This window comes from Misgurnus anguillicaudatus, chromosome 19, assembly GCF_027580225.2.
Source record: "Misgurnus anguillicaudatus chromosome 19, ASM2758022v2, whole genome shotgun sequence".
In the NCBI taxonomy this organism is placed as follows: domain Eukaryota; kingdom Metazoa; phylum Chordata; class Actinopteri; order Cypriniformes; family Cobitidae; genus Misgurnus; species Misgurnus anguillicaudatus.
This window is the reverse complement of record NC_073355.2, coordinates 21,150,862-21,165,137: the sequence shown is the minus strand read 5'-3', so window position 1 is coordinate 21,165,137 and position 14,276 is coordinate 21,150,862. Positions and strand designations below refer to the sequence as shown.

The following is a 14,276-nucleotide window of genomic DNA, read 5'->3' as shown; positions in this document are numbered from 1 at the left end:
AATGCTAAATGAATATGAATTGGGTTTCTTGTGGGATGCACCGAAAAGAAAATTCTTATCCAAAGCCGAACAAAATGAAATCCTCAGCCGAAGGCCGAATACCGAACAACCAAACATTTTCTTTTTCATTTTCCTAATTATTTAGCCAATTTTCTCAAGTTACATTTTCAGAATGTCCTTTTTACTATATTTATTTCACATTATTTAACCATGAACATTTTTTAACATTCCAGCCGTCATTATAGGGCCTTTTACACCTGGTCACTTCTCTAATCACTTGTTAAAATGTGAACACATAAATGAGTCTTGGCTAAAACTGTAAGCATGTTTGTTACTAAAGGACTTCACTGGTTCTAGGAAGTTTTTATTACATATTGCTGATACTCTTCATTGTTCTATGACATGAGACAAAAAGTCTCTCGTTCTTTGTGCTTGTGCATTCAGCAGACAAATAAAGCTATCCAGGATCGCCGTCATGTCTTTCTCATCCATTGCATGGTGTTCAGGATGTCTTAATTTTAAATGATAAAGGAAATTTGTAGTGCTTTATGTCTTTGCGTCTTTCTCGGACACTTTAAAATGCTTAACAACATGTTTGCTGCATTCACTCGCATCATCAAAGACCTCATTGTTCGGTAAAATGTATTCGGTTTTTTCACTCGTTCGGCCGAACACCACAAATGAGTTTTTTGCTATTTTCGTTTGAGTAACTTTGTTGCCAAACAATTGGTTGCATCCCTAGTTTCTTGGTAACCGCAAACACCCTACAGTTGAGATGATAAACTTGTTGGAAGAGTTTTATAACACAATAATTGTCAATAATAAATAATATTTTTTAGCATTGGTGTCTTATTCATGTTAGTGTTTATGGCATTTTGTAAAGACAATAAACAACTTCTATGTAAAATATGGTCTTACACTATGTAAGTGTTTTAAAAACTGGCCATCACACTCTAAAAAATCAAAGTTTGGGTCAAAAAGAGAAGATCCCAGAAGTTAGGAAGGATTAAATTAACCTCTCGACGGGCACTAATTCGTGGGCGGGATGATGTCAGTTTTTTAACCCTGCTAACAATATCTATATACTGTAGCCTACTGTCTACAAACATGAATAATATTAACATTACTATACATCGTTTAAAAGGTCTACGGGTTTAGCATTAGTGTATGGTCTCTGTTTTGAGATATAGATGCTCTAGCATGATAAATGTAGTATTTTGTGACAGAAGTCCGAATGACAACATGCAGAATATAAACGGGACTTCTTACCTTTGTGTAGATATAAGTCGAATCCAGTCTGTTTCAGATGTGTGAATAACTCGTGAAACCGTCTAATAGAATACATCCAATGACCATTTTTGTCCAAAAATGCGTATAATCCATGAAATATAGATATATATAGTCTGTTGTTTACATCAGATTTTGCATGAACATCTTGTAATAGAATATAATATACAATTTAAGGACTATTAACGTCATAACACTGTATATGAGATTACGCTTTAGGTTCAGCTAAACAGAAAAAACCCGCAGTCAAACTTTGTTTTTAAAAGTAGGTGGGAGTATAATACATAATATCCAAACAGTGCTGTCAAATATCATGACGTCATTTGACTTGCTTGTAATATTGATAGAAAGAACATGTAGCCAATTAGATAACAAATCCCACGATCTTTGTGTGACGTTTTATTTCCTGGCGTGGAAACTGCATTTTATATGCTAACATAAGGATAAATAATAATAAGAACAAACGTGTATGCATGTAAACAAAAGACTTTTATTTTGGGGCTGACTGGCACTTAGAAAAGGCACTAGTCTTACAAAAACCCTTGCAAGAACCTCATTTTTTGGGCCTATTGACCTCAAACGTGAAATATAACTTCTTTAGACTGGTGGCTTTGGGATCATTGCATTTCTAGGTTTCACACACACTAAGAAAACTTTTTTTGCAGATGTTATGCAAAAAAGTTTTATTCCAATGTACTTCAGCCTTTCTAAGTTTTTTAATGAAGCTCAAAGTGTCTTCTCTCTAATGATACCATAGTTATGCTTATACTCTAAATGGTTTATAGTAAAAACAACCATTTTAGCGAAAGTAGGTCTTTTCATGGTTTGGGCTAGAGTTGGCTCGCTTTTCAAGAGGTTAACACAAAAAAATGGGTTTATATATTTGACCCAACAATGGGTTAAAACAACCCAGCATAGAATAAATTGATACCTAACGGTTAGAGTTTGTCCCTTTTTGACCCAAAATATCCCAGCTTTTTCTAGAGTGCACTTATACATCTCAAAGTTCTGATTAATGAGGTAATAAAAATATATGTTAGGTGTAATTGTTGGTTGGTGTATATTTTAAAACCAAATATACAGTAAAGCATGCAGGCCTATCATTATTATTACCAGATCATTTTATTCAAGGTCTCTTGAGGTTTTTTTAAGTATCCTATGGCTGAAATGCATCCATGATGGAGGGTTGGCCATAAAGGCAGCAGAAAGGCTCCTGCTGTTTTGATGATTCCTTTCTTCGAGTCTGTATTATTTCAAGCAAACACTTCATCTCTCGTTCTACCTGTAATACGAGCGAGCTAAGCAGAGTTTAACTTTTTTGAGGGCCTTGGGGAAAGACATGGAGAAATTGAAAATGGAAGAAGAAGCAAAGAACGAGTGTGCGCATGCATATGTAATAAACTAAATTGCTATGTCGCCTTAAAAAATCTTGGTTCAAAGCACAAGGAAGATGACACGTTTGAAGCAGAGCAAGAGCCTATGATAAACTTACCATCATCTTTTTAAAATTCAGAGACGGATCTTTGAGCTTCACTGAATAAATGTGCAGCCAATCCATCATTCTGTCTGTTTGGCGACTTTTATGATTGTAGAGTGATGAAGAGCGTATTCACTTTAAAAGAAGACAAACAGTATATTATGTAGAGCAAGATTTTTGTGCGTTGTTAAAATTTGAATATTTATGAATGTGTATTGATGCTTTTTTTAAATGCACTGGTGAAGCTCAGCAGTAGTGTAGAGATCACCATAATTTAGTTGTTTGTTAAATTCAAAATGTAATACCCCTTCACAAATTGTCATTGCACTCCCTCGTTTCAGATTGCATCTGGTCTGCTTTTTTCTCGCTTGTTCTGTTTATCTGAATGAAAACCCTCATATTGCCTAAATTTACAGTCATTATCTCTTCTTGTAATAATTTTCATGCTTCGTTGTCTTCATGAGAAGAGGAACATGTTGACCTCATCTTTTGATTTTATTGCCTCCACATCTTGAGACTGTCTTGGTTTTCTCTTCCTAGTTGATGCTATTGATTCAGAGCCTTAAAATGTCCCAGTTTATTTCATCTTCATGTGCGGTCTTTAAGCCAGTTTCAGACAAAATTTAACTGCAAACTTATTTCATAAATCAGTAAGTGGATAAGAGTCTGGCTGAACAGTGATGAATTATTTTTGGAGGAGTCAGGTCAAGTTTCATTCATTTGTATAGCACTTTTTTTTACAATGATTCATTGCTTTAAAGATAAAAACACAGAAAATAGGGAAATTATTAAATATATAATAGAATATATAGTTACAGTTATAATAAAAAATATTGTCCTAAAAATAAATTATATTCATGTGAAACATATACTTTTGTATATTATGTAGTGATTTAATAAGATATATCAAAGTATGACATGTCTTTCCATCTATATAAGGGTAATAATATAATAATATAAGGGTATTATATTATATAAGTAGGGCTCTCAATCGATTAAAATATTTAATCTAGATTAATCACCTGATTGTCATGAGTTAACTTGTGATTAATTGCATATTCACATTTTATCTGTTCTCAATTTACCTTAATTTAACACTTTTTTCAAGTTTTTAATACTTTAATCAACATGGGTGTGGACAAATATGCACTCACCTAAAGGATTATTAGGAACACCTGTTCAGTTTCTCATTAATGCAATTATCTAATCAACCAATCACATGGCAGTTGCTTCAATGCATTTAGGGGTGTGGTCCTGGTCAAGACAATCTCCTGAACTCCATACTGAATGTCAGAATGGGAAAGAAAGGTGATTTAAGCCATTTTGAGCATGGCATGGTTGTTGGTGCCAGACAGGCCGGTCTAAGTATTTCAGTATCTGCTCAGTAACTGGGATTTTCACGCACAACCATTTCTAGGGTTTACAAAGAATGGTGTGAAAAAGTATGCGGCAGTCCTGTGGGCGAAAATTCCTTGTTGATGCTAGAGGTCAGAGGAGAATGAGCCGACTGATTCAAGCTGATAGAAGAGCAACTTTGACTGAAATAATCACTTGTTACAACCAAGGTATGCAGCAAAGCAATTGTGAAGCCACAACACGCACAACCTTGAGGCAGATGGGCTACAACAGCAGAAGAACCCACCGGATACCACTACAAATAAGAAAAAGAGGCTACAATTTGCACAAGCTTACCAAAATTGGACAGTTGAAGACTAGAAAAATGTTGCCTGGTCTGATGAGTCTCGATTTCTGTTGAGACATTCAGATGGTAGAGCCAAGCCATGGATCCATCATGCCTTGTGACATTTTGTCAGCAAAATCAATTTCGATTTTTCCAGATTCTATGCATCCTTGGATGATATTATGCGGGTGACGTCATGCGTTGCCTATCAGATCAATCGTCAGCCAATCAGATCGCCTTATGCAACTAACCTAGGCAGAGCCAGCCAATTACTGTACGTTTATGGAAGACCGGAGCATGTGTTGCTGCCACTGTGATTGGCTCTTGGCCACGCTTCAAACTAGCCTTCCGTCAAGCGCTAACGCTTCCGTCCCGTGTAAATGTACCGTGAGAGGCTCTTTTTATACCCAATGATGTTGCCAATTGACCTAATAAGTTGCAAATTGGTCCTTCAGCTGTTCCTTATATGTACGTTTAAATGTTCTGTCCTCTTATTGCTACCTGTCCCAACTTTTTTGGAATGTGTAGCTCTCATGAAATCCAAAAGGAGCCAATATTTGGCATGCCAATTCAAAATGTCTCACTTTCAACATTTTATATGTTATCTATATTCTATTGTGATTAAAAGTTTGTGTTTATGAGATTTGTAATTTATTCCATTCCTTTTTTACTCACAATTTCAACTTTTTCTGATTTTGGGTTGTATATCTGGTAGCAATATGTACCCCTGAGGTACAATTATGAATCCTTTAGGTTCAAATGTATACTTTTTGAAACGGTACTACCCGAGTGAGAACTAGGGACCATTTCTAGACCATTTTTTCTGACAGTGCACTGTATATGTGATTGACAAACAGCACCCATGAGGAAAACAGCTCAATAAACATTAAATGCCACATTATTATGACCATTTTTACAAGATGTAATATAAGTCGCGGGTGTGCCTAGAATGGTTCTGTGGAATTTCAGCTTAAAGGTGCAGTGTGTAATTTTTAGAAGGATCTCTTGACAGAAATGCAAAATAATATACAAAACTATATTATTAGGGGTGTATACTGCCGTCCAAAGCCAAAGCGCAGTAACTACACGCTTGGTCGAAATTGAGTTAATGCTTGAAATTAGCTTTATGACATCTGTTCTGTCTTGTGACAAAGTCTCCTGGTTAAATTTTGTCCCGTTTTAGAGAAACGAGGGTGACAAAATTGCAGTAACTACAAAATCCATGCTAATACCAAGGCAAACCGCAGTAAGTGACGTTACTGCGTTCTGGCTTTGTTTCCCCGGCTTTGACACCGCAGATACTGCGGTTTGCCCCGATCGTAACACACAACAACAAACCAACCATGGCAGAATCCCGCGGCCAAATGATGTTAACTCGCGTTAAAACGCAAATAAACAAATACGGGTAAGGAAGATAGCAAAATAATAACTCATACTAAGGCAAATTACAGCTTTATAAGTAATTAACATTGACTAGCCAGCTGCTAGCTGACCTACCTGTGCTGCTCCATTGAAGGCAATATCCTCTGACAATAATAATAAAATCCGATTCAGTCGCATTGGTGTTTGTTGATTCGAACACCTCTCCACTTTTTAGGCAGCTAATCCAATTGTATTGACAGGGGTTACTCCTTTTTTTGATAAGTTTGACAAGAGTCTGGTAAAGTTATATTTGTTAGGCAAAGTTAGCGGCGCTCAGTCAACCTGACGAGCGCAGCCGGGCCGGCAGAAAGCACACTAGGTGAAAAAGTACACTTCCATAATAAGTGCTCTTTTTCCACGAACTAATTTTGTATGCTACTTAATATTAAAACATTTTGTTTAGTACTTCTTAAGCTAATCTTAAGAATATCTAAGTTTATATAACTGTGCTACTTTGAGACAACATGAAAATTAACTAAAATGTGCATACTGTTAGTTACCACTTATAGTACATTTGAAACATCTTTGGGACAAACATGTTCTTCTATTTTTAAATTGTGTTAATTTTTAATTACTGTTTTAAAGCAAACCTTGTCTAATGTAATTTTTTTAATAAATAAAAATTAATAAAATGAGTAAAATACTCTTTGTGGTAAAAGGAGCATTTTTAGCATTCACAACATGCAAACATCAAGAAAAAAACTATTACAGTTATTAAAAACAATCAACATGTATTAAGAAGCAAGAGAAAAAGTTAAATGAACACATTTAGTTCGTAGATACTGCACTTTGCTTTTGCAATAGTGTTTTAGTTGTTTAAGGTTATCCAAAGGCAGAGTGCAGTATCTGCATTTTGGGAGTCAAAGGTCACATTGGTGGTCATGGTTTTATCTATAAAAAATTTCTTCCTAACAAGGCATTACATAAATGCATTACCACTAATCTAGCTACAACATGTTTGGCTGGCTAGTGTAAAAACTTTAAAGCCATTTTTCTCAGTTTCAGTGTTTGCGTAGATACTGCACTTAGCCTTTGGAGGGCAGTATAATGAACCTTACATAATGAACCATTATGTGTTTATTACCTTAGAATGAGACGTTTTTATCTACATACACCGAGGGTCCCCTTACATAGAAGTCGCCATTTTGTGCCGCCATGTTTCTACAGAAGCCTTTAACGGACAAAGTGTTTTACTAAGTTGTCTACAACGATGGCATGTTTGTCCGGTGGCGGCTACCATAGGTTCTCTGTGTGTTTCAAAAGTGAGGGGTGAGCAGTGGGCTGAGCCATTGGTTGCAATTCACAACCTCACCACTAGATGCCACTAAAATTTACACACTGCATCTTTAAAATACCACATATATAATTTGTTATAGCATATATAAAATGGCCTTGTTTGGTTGGGAGCAAAAAAGTTTTCATGTGTGTACCCATATATGGAAATGAGCTACTGCTCCTCACTCACAGAGTGCTTTTGGTTAAAAATAGATCTGATTTATGTGAATATAGTTTGAGACAAATAGTATATTTAGCCGCATTAGCGCTACCAAATGGTAACAAACACATTTAGAAAAGCTTTTGGGTAAAATAAAATGAAAATGGCGGGGCTTTGTTTATGTGAAGTCACATTAACACGAGAATCAAAACGACAAAATAAAAATAGAGAAACTATCATAAGAAAAAAGCATTAGTTTTGACAGAAATATCTGTGCTATCTAATAAAAATGGTTATCCAACAAATCTTTCCATGTCTTCATGCCCGTTCTTTCCTCCCGGTTCCTGATCAAAGCAGGATATTTATGCATTCCGCTCAGCGTGTGTTGTTTTTCCACTTTGTAGCTGTGGAAACGCTGGCAGGTTTTGGTGGTTGATCACTGAGTCTCGAATCAACAGCCTCAATCTGCAAGGGCATTAAATCTCGCATGGCAAATATTTCAATGATTTTGTCATTTCAGAACTTTAATTAAAGCCAGCTTGTTTAAGTATTGAACTGAGAAGCCACGGCAGAAGAAGAGTCAACAATCATTTTGAACCACAATTAAGTGCAAATGTGTTAATCACTGCGAAAATCAAATAAAAACAACTTGTTGAAGCAAGATGAAGGAAAATCAGTGAAGTACAAATGAAACCTAGTAGCACAGTGTGCCAAAAATAGGTTGTTTTATGGGAGGATAAAGCAGTGGCTCGCCAAACAGATGATGTTGACTTTCCCTCTCTTCTTTCTCTCTTCACCTCGTCCCCCATCATCGGCTCATAATGACCTGTCTTTCATCTGTAATATCTAAAGTGTCAGGTGGAAGAGAAAAAGGCAAAGAGACAGACTTCAAAAGCTGCAGTGTTGTTTTGGGTTCTTCTCATCTGCTTGTGCCCATTTTAGCTTTGGTCTTAACACACACACACACACGCACAAACACACTTGTTTTACTGCATTGGATTCTGATGTTTGTATACTGAGCTAATTATGTTTTTTCTTACCATTTTTCTAAACCTAATCCTCTACATATAGCCATTGTGTGTTTAAGCCTTTAAGACATCTTTTTATAGAAGACCTTATATAGGATTGTTCTTCAATTGTGACAAAACAAACACATATTTTGAACACGAGCAACACACATGACACTCCGAACACACATGACATTCATTGTTAGAATAGAAATAAAGGATTTAAAGGTATCTTGAAGAATGCAAATATACCAAACAAAAGTACAAACAAAAAGCAACAGTGTTTGGTAGCATATTGTAATCTTAACTACACATCTTAACGTCTTGCAACCAGTCAGTCATTACACTAAATTTATTTTCACAACCCTAATGTGTCATAACACAGTAAATGTTAATGTAATGACTAATGTGGTCCACTCTGACTGATTAAGAAAGTGAATGAGTCATTCAGTGTCAGTGTTTACCAAAAATAAACCAAATTCTGAAAGAAAAATACAGAAACTCCAACAATGTAACCCTACTGATCATTGTTTTATGCATTTTTCTCCTTCGTAGTCTTCTGGAAACCATCATATTTGAAAGGTTACAGTCTGCTACTTATGACACTGATTGCACGCACACATACAAACGCACACACACACAAGTATTGACTGCTCCCAGTGTGTGAAAGGTTGCTTGAAGCTGCTGTCGCCGTGTGTTTCCATCAATGCTTTGGCCTCTGGAGTGTGAGTGGAAGATGGGGGGTCTTTGTAACTGTGATCTCCTGTTATAGATGGCTGTTAAGATGCCTGCAAGCCTGCAGGGGTCCTGGTGACTGAATGAGGTTTCTCTTTTTACCAAGCCTTTGAGAACAGAAGAGACAGGCGGGATTCAACACGTCACTCATAACTAATATCACAGGCCAGTAAGGCTCAGACAAAATGGCAGATATTAAATGTGTGAGAGTACACATTTTCAAAAATCTTTTCCACTTACAGGATCATTTAAGACTATGAGATTGCGTTAAAATTAATTTTGGAATTACACTGTTTACTATGTAGGTTTAAAAGTATTCCCAAAACCAGTTGAAACAAAATTAAAGGAATACTCTACTCATTTTCAATTTTAAAATATGTTATTACATTAACTAAAAACTGTTGATACATCCCTCTATCATCTGTGTGCGTGCACGTAAGCGCTGGAGGGCGCTGCGACGCTTCGATAGCATTTAGCTTAGCCCCATTCATTCGATTGTACCATTTAGAGATAAAGTTAGAAGTGACCAAACACATCAACGTTTTTCCTATTTAAGACGAGTAGTTATACGAGCAAGTTTGGTGGTACAAAATAAAACGTAGCGCTTTTCTAAGCGGATTTAAAAGAGGAACTATATTTTATGGCGTAATAGCACTTTTGGGAGTACTTCGACTCGCCTGAAAAGTCCGCTCCCCTTCTCACTCTCATAATGGGAGAGGGAGGGTGTTACTGCGCCGAGTCGAAGTACTCCCAAAAGTGCTATTACGCCATAAAATTTAGTTCCTCTTTTAAATCCGCTTAGAAAAGCGCTACGTTTTATTTTGTACCACCAAACTTGCGTGTATAACTACTCGTCTTAAATAGGAAAAACGTTGATGTGTTTGGTCACTTCTAACTTTATCTCTAAATGGTACAATTGAATGAATGGGGCTAAGCTAAATGCTATCGAAGCGTCGCAGCGCACTCCAGCGCTTACGTGCACGCACACAGATGATAGAGGGATGTATCAACAGTTCTTAGTTAACGGCGGAGTCCATGATGTTTGAAAGCCAATGTTGATATTTGAAATCACCTAAACAAACACGCCCCTACCCCAATAGAATCTGGACCTTCTGTTGATAGACCCGCCCCACACATACGCAACCCGGCATTTGATTTGATTTGATTGGCTATAAGTGTGTTTTGTATTCGGCCCGTCTCCTTTTCCAACGCGTTTTTCAAACATCGTGGACTCCGCCTTTAAGGTAATAACATATTTTAATATTGAAAATGAGTAGACTACTCCTTTAACAGCTTTGTTTGGTTTCAAAAAAAAATTCCGGACTAAGGGCCCTATTTTAACGATCTAAGCGCATTGTCTAAAGCGCACAGCGCAACGTCTAAATGGGCGTGTCCGAATCCACTTTTGCTAATTTAACAACGTGAAAAATGGTTTGTGCGCCGAGCGCATGGTCGAAAAGGGTTGGTCCTATTGTAATGGGAGTATTTTGGGCGTAACGTGCAGTAAACCAATGAGAGTCACAGCTCTCATTCCCTTTAAAAGCAAGTTGCGCTGGCGCTATGTCTAATTCCTATTTAGATGACGGACTTTGTAAACTGAAAAACTAAGCGGAGGTAGAAGATCCCCAGTTTAAGATTAATGTTAAATAATTGTGTTGTTTTTCACTTGTATTGAAATTGTTATTTTTTTATTAAAACCTTTAAAACCCGTTTTCTTTTAGTCATGGAAGTAAAAAGCACGCTTTTAATTGCTTTAAATGGCTATCCAATATCATCAAAAAATAATTTACAAGTATGTAAGATAAGGTTTGTACTCTAAAAATACTTTATTTGTAACAAACAGGAGATAAAGAAATTACAAACGGCTCTCCTCACGTTTCAGCACTTTGGACAGCGTTTTTTTTTAGCAAAGAGTTTTTTTAAGCATTACTTACAAATGTTTCTCATCTCGCCATATCCACAGGTACAGAGTCATCATATACAATAAATCCGTGAGGTAGCATTAAAAAAAAACATTTAAAACAGATGCATTTGATTAAAGCAAAGCATTTATTTACTTATCAGGCTGCAGGTAAAGCAGCTCTTTGCGCCTTCTAACGTCTCATAATCAGTCCTCATTTATAAATATGTCCAAGAGACTCAATAATAATCTCTTAAATTCAATCCTTTAATCTTTCATATTTAAAAGCATTTTTGTGCTGCTGCACATTTATGTACTTTGTGATAAGCAAACCCGCGTTGTCCTCCCGTTTATAGGCGCATATTATTACTAATGCGCTCTTTAAATAACATAAAACATATTGCGCCATTGACTTTAGACTTTAGACCAGGTTTTTGTTGGTCAATGGCGTAGTCTATTTTAGTTGCCTCAAAATAGCAACGCGCCAACAATGCACCTGAACACACCTCGTTTTTCAGACCAGAACGCCCATGGGCGCAAAGGGGGCGCAAATGCATTTGCTATTTAAACAACGCGGCGCTAAACGTGAAAATTAGGGTGGAAACTAGCGAAACACACTTGCGTCGCGCATTGTGCTGCATTGCGCCGGGTGTAAGATAGAGCCCTATAAGTCGCTTCATTCAAAAATGCCTCATTAAGACAAAATAACATATATAAGTCGCAGTGGACTATACGTTGCATTAATTTAGAAAATTACTTCACAAAATCCAAGCCGAAGAACAGACATTTAATCTGGAAAGGCAAGTTATTCAACTAAACAATAGCACAGAGCAGCAGGCTGAATAGGTGTCTGTACGTTAAAGTAATATTATCAGTTATTTAAACGATAAACGATAGCATACAGAACTTACCTGAGAGGTTGAATAAGATAAATTAACTGAACAAGCCAACTAGCGTGAAGTTCACAGGCTCATCATTTCACATCATTGAATTACATAAATACAGGAACAGCATATGGTGGACTCTCGCAGCTGTAGATGGAAATGTTGCCTCATAAATGTCAAAATTAATTCATACTGACTTACAGTGCACACCTGATGATAAGACGCAGCACCAGCCAAATTATGTAAAAAAAAAAATAGTCTGGAAAATACGGAAGCTAACAGTGTTGCATTGTTGTTGCAGAAGTTGAGTCACATTTATTTGTATAGCACTTCTTACAATGTTTCATTGCTTTAAAGCAGATTCTACTAATACTCTTACGACTTACAGTTGACAACTACAGTAGTTGTAAAATAACTTATAGGGCCCTATTTTAACGATCGTCGCAAGTGCAAAGCGCAAGTGAGCGGATCTAGGGCACTTTTGCTATTTTCCCGGCGGGAGAAATAACTCTTGCGTCAGGCGCAAATCAATAAGGGGTTGGTCTGAAATAGGTTCATTATTCATAGGTGTGGTTTGGGCGTAACGTCAAATAAACCAATCAGAATGTCAACCAACATTCCCTTTAAACGCAAGTGCGCAAGTTCCATGACGGGTTGCTATTATTATGACGGATTTACCAGCCGCACACCAGGAGCGGGTCACAGCCGAGGAGACCCACGTTCTTGTAAGAGCAGTCAAAGACAGAGAAGTTGTTTTGTATGGGGATGGCTCTACACAGGACCTGACGCCAGATGAGGACATCGCTGCGTCCACCCTCACCGCTGAAAGTGAAGAAACCCAAGCAGTCCAACCCCAAAGTACACTTACAAATCAAGTTCATATACATTAAGGTTTCTTATGAAAACATTTTAATTATTATTTACATAAAATAAATGTAATACAGCCACACAACAAACTTATGAAAATATTTTAATCTATTTGCATGATAATTTTTTAACGCAGCCACACAATAAATAAAAACTTTCACCACAATGCTCACCATAATGATTTCCCTTATCTCTTGTGTTAATATTTTTTATTGTAACAATTTATGATTTGCAAAAATAACTGTTGCATCTGTGTAGATTAGATAAGCAAATTGTGTGCGCGTTGTGCATGCTATACATTATGGTCAAGCATGCGCCCTTAAAATAGCATAATGAACAACGCGCAACTGACTTTAGACTAGTTTTTTCTGGTCAGTGGCGCAATTGTTTTTTGAAACCGCAAAATAGCATCAGGGATTTTTTTTGCGCTGAACCGCCCAGGGAGCGCAAGTTCATTCCCTAGTTTGCCGACGTGCGTCTGTGGAGGGAAAAACCCGCTGTGCACCGGTGCAAATTACGAATGATACATGCGTCACTGACAAAGTCAATTGCGCTGGGTGCAAGATAGGGCCCATAGTCTGTAAAGTGTTTCTTCTGCTTATATTTTCCTTCAGTTTGAAGTATTTCTAATGATTACACTTTCTTTTTCTGTTTTAGAAGAGACAGCGTTTGAAGCAGGTATAAGGGTGCAGATCCACAGTCAGTCAGAGCCTCCTTTTGTTCATGAACTTGGTTTTGGAGTCGCCCCAGGCTTTCAGACCTTCGTGGCAACCCAGGAGCAGAGAGTGAGTAAACTTTGACCTTACCTCCGTCCTGCCTGCTTTCACCTCTCCTTCCACAGCCATCACCATTTTTCTCCTGTATATTTGTGTCCTTGTCTTTCAGGCCATGTTTTGACTATGCTATTTGTTGCATGTTTCAATAATATTAACAGGATTTTAATGAGTCTCTATTGGATTTGGCACAAAAATGCGTATTGACCTGACAACAATTGTTACATAGTTGAATTGGTAGAGCATTGCAGTAGTAGTGTAACACTGTGTCCTAACGCGATGCAATATGATTCCAGCGAAATGCAAAAAAGGGGTGTGGCACAGCACAATAAATTACAAAACACAGCCAATCAGAACAGGGGTATGGCGATCTCAACTCATTTCATGTAGGGAAGTAACAAGAAAAAGACTGTACCTCTCCTCATTATGTAGACATTTATTTTTTGTTTGTCTGACAATATTTGCTAAGTTATAGTTAATTTTTCCGACGCATTTCTGAAAGGACTTGCTTGAGGGAGAAAGAACAGAACGCGGCGCTGTCGACCCCAGAGTGTTAAACGTCTCAAATCCTCCTTGTTCATGTTTGATGATTAATATCTATAATAAGAACTTTCATTGAAAGAGATCCTGGTGTAGGTGGAGCTGTCAGCTGTGACATTGCAGAAAACGAAACCATTTCAATAATAAAATTCAATTTGCTCGTTGCGGCATCATGTCTCTGCTGGTTGGGACAATAACTAGATACATTTTATCACTTGTCGTGATGTTGCGAGTCGTTAGGACATGGTGTAAAGGTCATTGGGCAGCC

At 37.2% G+C, this 14,276-nt stretch overlaps 1 protein-coding gene across 6 annotated transcripts in view; it reads left to right on the top strand.

Moving 5' to 3' along the window:
• Positions 1-14,276, top strand: part of asic2 (acid-sensing (proton-gated) ion channel 2) — a 399,158-nt gene that overhangs the window by 340,188 nt on the left and 44,694 nt on the right. For all 6 annotated transcript variants that reach the window (XM_055192006.2, XM_055191990.2, XM_055191980.2 and 3 more), the window contains one exon: positions 13,353-13,480. In XM_055192006.2, coding sequence (XP_055047981.2) covers positions 13,353-13,480 — 128 coding nt within the window. The remainder of the gene's footprint in view (positions 1-13,352; positions 13,481-14,276) is intronic.